The sequence below is a fragment of the Helianthus annuus genome, chromosome 17, assembly GCF_002127325.2.
Source record: "Helianthus annuus cultivar XRQ/B chromosome 17, HanXRQr2.0-SUNRISE, whole genome shotgun sequence".
Lineage (NCBI taxonomy): Eukaryota > Viridiplantae > Streptophyta > Magnoliopsida > Asterales > Asteraceae > Helianthus > Helianthus annuus.
Window position 1 is genome coordinate 71,767,647 of NC_035449.2, and position 6,755 is coordinate 71,774,401.

The 6,755-nt window shown below is 38.9% G+C and overlaps 1 protein-coding gene and 1 long non-coding RNA gene across 3 annotated transcripts; both read left to right on the forward strand.

The window, feature by feature from the left end:
* The first annotated feature begins 3,041 nt into the window (after window positions 1-3,041).
* On the forward strand, window positions 3,042-4,683 carry LOC110922002. Of its 2 annotated transcripts, XR_004885387.1 has the most exons (6): window positions 3,042-3,158; window positions 3,225-3,474; window positions 3,548-3,599; window positions 3,718-3,782; window positions 3,982-4,096; window positions 4,467-4,683. It is a non-coding gene; the product is annotated as an uncharacterized LOC110922002 (long non-coding RNA). The 2 variants fall into 2 exon arrangements; XR_002582758.2 differs by lacking the exons at window positions 3,718-3,782; window positions 3,982-4,096; window positions 4,467-4,683 and adding an exon at window positions 3,847-3,893.
* Window positions 4,684-5,158: 475 nt separating this feature from the next.
* LOC110924349 (putative late blight resistance protein homolog R1B-17) lies at window positions 5,159-6,466 on the forward strand. The gene has a single exon (XM_022168367.1). The coding sequence runs from the start codon at window positions 5,159-5,161 to the stop codon at window positions 6,464-6,466; it is 1,308 nt and encodes a 435-aa protein (XP_022024059.1).
* The last annotated feature ends 289 nt before the right edge of the window (window positions 6,467-6,755 follow it).

Genomic DNA, 6,755 nt, shown 5'->3' on the forward strand with positions numbered 1-6,755 from the left:
ACGGGTACCATGGTACGATCATTGTTTCTGTTCTGCCGATTGCCTTGGTTTCTGAAGGGATTTTGATTCCCGTGCTGGGCTGGCTTTGTACATTCCCGTTTAAAGTGACCCCGTTCACCACAGTTGAAGCATTTAACGGCCTGCTTATCGAACCCATACTTGGTATCTCGCTTACTTTCCAAGCTGGTTCTTCCAGTACTCTCCATCCAATCCTTTGCTCTTCTCACAGCACTCGCAAAGGCCCACTTGATGTCCATCAAGTCCATCTCCTCTTTATCAATCTGCCTGTAATCTTCTTGTGTCAGATTAATGTTGCCAATCTGACCTTCTATCAACCCACAGTACGCGCTCACTACAGTGTTAAGCAGCTCCATGTGTTCCTTAGCCACTTCTACACTGATTTTAGAGAAGCTTGACGTGTCGAGCTGTACTGTACTTGACTTTGATTGTTGACCAGCAGATGATGTTCCTCCATAACATGCACGTTGTTGTTGTTGAGCAGGAGGAGGTGGAGGTGGTTGGATTGGATTTCCATACATGTCTGTGGTGGGAGGTGGCTTAACAGGAACTTGTATTGGATTGCCAAAACAATCTGTGCTTGTGACAAACGCTGTTTGAAGTGGAGCATGTGAACTGGTTCTTGCAGACGAAGAATTGGAAGTTCCACAGTACATTTCTGGATTCTGTGGCAATGGAACTCTCTTCGCCTTCAATGTTTCCTCCTGATCCTTGTTTTCCAACAGTTGAACGAATTCGTTGATATTAGTGGTTCTCAACACCCCGTTGTACTTCAGGATTTCCAAGAAACTACTCCATTGAGGAGGCAAAGCATCAGCAAACTTCTTCACAACTTCAGCTTGAGTTGTCACTACACTGTAATTATCCAATTCCGTAAGCAGATGATAAAATCGGCTTGTCATATCTCCCAAGGACTCCTTATCCATACAAGTGAAGCCTTCGAATTCTTTCTTGAGAAGATCATGACGCATTTGACGTGTTGCTGCATTTCCCACTCCTCTGTTTTTCAATCCATCCCATAACTTCTTTGTTGTCTTGAAGCTGACAAACTGATGGTAGATATCCTTGCTCAACGCCTGAGTGAGAATGGCGTATGCCTTCTTTTCCAGATCATAGGTTTTCTTTTTATCTTCTGGAAGATCAGCAAACGTAGTAGAATCTGAAGCAGCAACCTCTATGGCTTGATCGAAATCTGTGGTGAAACGTATCCACAGTTCCGTATTTTGACCAAGAACATATGTTTTAAATCTCTCAACCCATCCTGGATATTCATTCAAATGCATCAACTTTGGAGGTCGATTCAAACTTCCTGATTCACTTTCGCTTAGTAGAATACTTTGAATGCTCGGAGTTTGATTCGATACCAAAGCCCATTGATTTCCCTGAGAAGATGTCGATACCGGCGACTCGGCCCATAAAGGAGAGGACCTGGTATTCGTGTATTTTCCATCGTCTGGAGCCGATGTACCCCACCATGAAGGAGTGACATTTGATCTTGTATATTCACCATTGTCTGGAGCCGGAGTTCCCCACCAACTCGGATTCATGATAGATAAGCAAAATAAATGCTAAGTAAGAAAGATCCGAAAGATAACACAACCGAAAGATCCTGGTCGAAAGATCTAAAATCACAGAAAGTTGTTAGTAATAAACAGATCACAATCGAAAGATATAATCTTGTTCGAAGGATCAACAGTACTCGAAGGATTACTGTTGACTCTCGAACAATGATCTCGAAAGACTCAAGAACACGAAGGATTCCCTTTTGAAAGATCCTTATCTTTCGTGTTAAATCCTTATCTTTCGATCAACAAGTCTCGAAAGATTCACCAATACGAAGGATCCTAATCTTTCGGACACTAGTCTTTCGAAAAGATTCCTCTGTCGAAGGATATGTTTCAGACTTCGAAGGATGGGTCGAAGGATATAAATCTTTCGAGCCCTCCTTGATCGAAAGATATCGAAGGATGATCTTTCGATGTCGAAAGATGTCTTTCGATAGGTTCTGACACAACTGACTTTGATGTGAAAGGTTGGTGAAAAAGGTGATGGGGTTGGTAAGGTCAAACTTTCGGCAAAGGGGATGTCAGATCAACTTTCCCACCAACTTTTGAAAGATTGCCCAAAAAGGATAACCTTATCCTTAAGCCAGTCACCGGAAACACACCGGAATACTACCGGAAAACACAAAGTTTTCTAAAAACCAATTTTTATGTTACCCAATCCAACCTTGAACACTCCCGGTTAGTTTAGACACGTTTTTACTCAAAGAAAAAGCAAGAAACTTGGTAAAAACAGGTGCAAAACCCAGTGTTTCAACACACCACAACTTGTAAAAACCCGGTTTTAAACAAGGTAAAGAGCCAGGCTCTGATACCACTTGTAGGTCCCTTTTCGCGGAGGATTACGAACCTAAACCTTGTTATACAAACCTACTAGCAAGTGCGGAATCCAAGCTAGCAAGCAAACCGAGTTAGTAGCAAGTAGAGAAACAAACACACGAGTTCACCGATTAACACAACTTGTATTAATGCAATGAGGGTTCGGTTACAAGCTCAATGTTTACAGAAGTGTTCTATAAACTCTCAAAGTGGGTGTGTGAGTTCTGGACAGAAAGCTCTCAATGCTCTCTATCTCTCGGGTGTGCAAATGGCAGAACTCCAGAACTAACTCTCACACAACACATGCATGGGTATATATACCCAGCTCAGCAGGTCTGCTCGAAGGATCCGAAAGATGGCCGAAGGATCATCTTTCGGATACAATGCTTTCGAAGGATAAGCAGGGACCTCGAAGGATAGTCTTTCGAGGTCTATCGTTCGAAGCATATCTTTCGATGAGATCGAAGGATCCAAATTATCCTTCGATCTCTACATCATCCTTCGATCAGAACATCTTTCAACATACAATCTGTTGTCCAAGTCAAACCGGAGGATGGTTGACTTGGTCAACTTACAACACAAATCAGGACATCGTTACATAAGACCGAATACAGACAAAGTACAGACACAAGTGCACCAACACTTATTTTTGGAATTAAAAACAAAGAGAAAGAAGAGCGAGGTTGTAAAGACTCAGACAACGTTAGGGAAAGCCCTGGTGCATTCGATAGTTTGTACAGCGAACTACCAGAAATCTTGGTAACATACTGTCAAAGTTTGTTTATTATTTTTAAAAATATATTAACTAAAAACTACCGTTTGCAGTTTATTCAAAGATGTGAACTTCTATGTCCTGATAGACAAGGTGCTCCTACGGTTAGGGGTATAGGCTGTGTTTATCCTACTACTGAGAGAATTATGCATAATTGCCTGATGATAGATGGTTTTGTCAAAGTTCAAGTAGATAGAGTTGAAGAAGGTTGCGGATTGAATCGTCTCTTGCCTGATTCATGTAGTAGACTGTTTGGAAGATGCAAAAGAATGCTTTATTTACTGGTCTGTTAAATCAATAAAGGTATACTTATATAAATAATAATTGTATAATTATATCATTTATTAATATACTAATATTTTTTTTCAACCCACAGAGTTTAAACAAAGATTCTCCTCAAAGTGTAGAACCATCTCACCATTCTATGGGTACACTTTATAGGCTGCAAGTCGTTTTTAATATATATCATTATTTTTATAAAAAAACAATCTGTTTTGCTAATGTTGTTTGAGACAACATCTGCTCACCAACAACAAACGATTCCAGATGAAAGAATCGGGTATCAAATATACTCGTATGCATTACAAGAGGAGGAGGCTTTTAATTGATTGGTAAACACATTATTTGTATATAATTGTGTGTGTTTACTAATAGTATCGTTATTGGTTAATCTAGCTCGCTGATAAACAATTTTCTCAGAATACAACCAAGCATGTTACTTTTGGTAAACTTACCGAGCCGGTCAATGGTTTGTTTAACTACAATGTATACTAAATTGTAATCTAATTTTTATCTATCTTTATATTTTAGCTGGAAAATAAAACCTCAATGGTTCGTCAAAGTGAAATTGACGAGTTTGTAGAGTGTACTTTAAAGGCGTCTATTTCAGTTTTGGTGGCGGGAAGGACGACAAGGATGAATGGAGGTAAGTATAGTATGCTACTCTTTTATAATTAATTCTTTTTTATTTTTATAAATATTTGTTGACACTCGAGTGAGCCTTGGAACACAATCGTTATATTCAATATTTTATCAGTTATTACACGGATGGTTAAGTCACTTTGACTTGTTCGCTCATTTGACCCAATGGCCTAGGCGTGCCAAAGGGCTTTTGACAACATAGATCATATATATTATTAGGGGTTCTTAGGAGCACCAAAGGGCTTTGTATCAATGTTGACTCTAGTTGGCATGACTTATGCATTTCAATTTCCTCCTGATTCCAACAAGGGGATCTTGCTTGATTTTAATTTTTAATGGTAGCTAATAGACATTTTTCTATGTGTTTTGATCAGTGGCAAAGGAATTTAAGCCAGTGAGTGCTGTTGAGAGCTTTGTGGTTATTGGGGTGGATAAAGGAGGTTGCACAAAGTCAAGGAGTTTTTTGGATGGTTGATTTTATTTGTGCTAAACTGAATGATAGGATGTTTTTTCTATGTTAAATTGAATGTTTTAGACTAATGGGTTAACATGGATGCTTTAGCTATTTATAACATGGTTCATTGTTTGTTATATTGCTTTTATTTGTTATTTTTTTATATGATTCCGAATAAAATGAATTGAATTTAATAAAATGGTGAATTAATCAAATTAATGGATCTAGTGAAATATATGTTTGACAGCAACCGTCTTATTAGGCAACACATCTAATCAATAAAACCGTCTTATTAGCTACACCAAAACCGCCTTATTAGGCTTGAAAATGACGGTCTTAGCTACACCACAAAACCGCCTTATTAGGATTAAAAATGACGGATGTAACCGTCTTAAAAGGTCAATGATAAAAAATGACGCTATGTTTTATGTCGCTTCCTAAACCGTCATATTTGGTTGTAAAAACGTCATATTAGCTTGTCTTTTTTGTACTAGGGATCTTATTGTGCTCCATACACATTCCAATTCCAAAAACCGAATATTTATTCAAATGTTACATATCATTGACTTCCATCCAAGAACCGACAAACGGAAAAACCAATCTGTTTGTGCAATGACTGTGGATGTTATGAGATCAATCAAGTCTATCAAGGAGGAGTACTTTAGTATCCTCCATAACATGAAGATGGAACCACATCTAAGAACCGACAAACCGAAAGCCCAATCTGCCGCTGCTGGTGCTACTTCCTCCTCCAGAAATTCACTAGGATCGAACAGCCTATTGGATGAAATCATAGTGGGTCTTGATCGTGAAGTTGATCTCATACGAGACAAACTTGCCGAAGATACGAGCAAGCTGGATATCGTCTCTATTGTTGGAATGGGAGGATTAGGTAAGACTACCCTTGCTACCAGAGTCTTCACTGATAGTTTTGTTTGTTATCATTTCAGGATACGTGGGTGGGTCACTGTTTCTCAAACATATGAGAAAACCTATCTGTTAAATCGATTATTGGTATCTATTGGAGTTAAAATAGACCTTGATAAAAGGCATCTTTACTCTCATCTTCGAGAAAAGTTGCACAAGTCTCTTATGTGCCAAAGATATTTAGTTGTCATTGACGATATCTGGAACACAGAGGCTTGGGATGACCTGAAAGTTGTGTTTCCCAACCATAATAACGGAAGTCGACTTCTGCTCACCAGTCGCCACAAAAAAGTTGCTTTACATGCAAACCCATATGGTTTCATCCATCATTTAAGATGTTTGACAGATGAAGAAAGCTGGGAGTTGCTGCATAAGAAGGTGTTCCATGGCCACGATTTCCCAGACTCGTTAACTGGACCTGGAATGCAAATTGCAAGAAACTGTCGTGGATTGCCACTTGCTGTGGTTGTCATAGCAGGAGTTCTAGCAAAAGAACCAGTAATCAAAGAATCATGGGAAAGAATTTCCCAGAGTGGCAGTTCATTAATCTTCAAAGGGCACATGGAAACGCTGGCTTTGAGTTTGAACCATCTACCTTCTCACTTGAGAAACTGCTTTCTTTATCTAGGAGGCTTTCCAGAAGACTATAGGTTTCATGTAGCAAGGTTGATTTGGTTATGGATTGCTGAAGGATTTATACAAGAATTCGAAAACCAAAGCCTAGAGGAAACTGCAAAAGATTACCTGATGGAACTAGTCGACAGAAATCTTGTAGGTGTTCAGGATAGAAAGTTCGACCGTGCCATCAAGACTTTCTCTGTCCATGATGTTTTAAGGGAGCTCAGCTCGGAAATTGCAACAAAAGAAAGGTTTAACATAGAAGTACTAAGATGGGGAAATCGTATCATTGCGCCATATAAGACAAGCCGCTTATTCATATGCCCTACCACAGAGTACTTTTATGAAAGTTACATTGTTAGAAAAAACAACTGAGAAATTGACCCAGAGAATCAACGATTAACGATTGAATCTTATTGAATATAGAAATGAATTACAAGAAAATTACAAAGAACTTCAAAATAATGAAGTATCTACAAACTACTGCAAACCCCTATTTATACTAAATGCTCAAATTCAGTTACAACTATCCGTTGTAAGAATTTCCACAAACATCCCCTGAACTTACAAGAATGTAAGTATCAGACCTTATATCTAAGCAACTGCTCTTCAACACCTCAACCACTGACTTACTACACAACAGCATGTTAAACCACTGATTCAC

Coding starts and splice junctions, on each gene's coding strand:
- LOC110924349 (XM_022168367.1), top strand. CDS start 5,159: ATGACTGTGGATGTTATGAGATCAATCAAGTCTATCAAGGAGGAGTAC.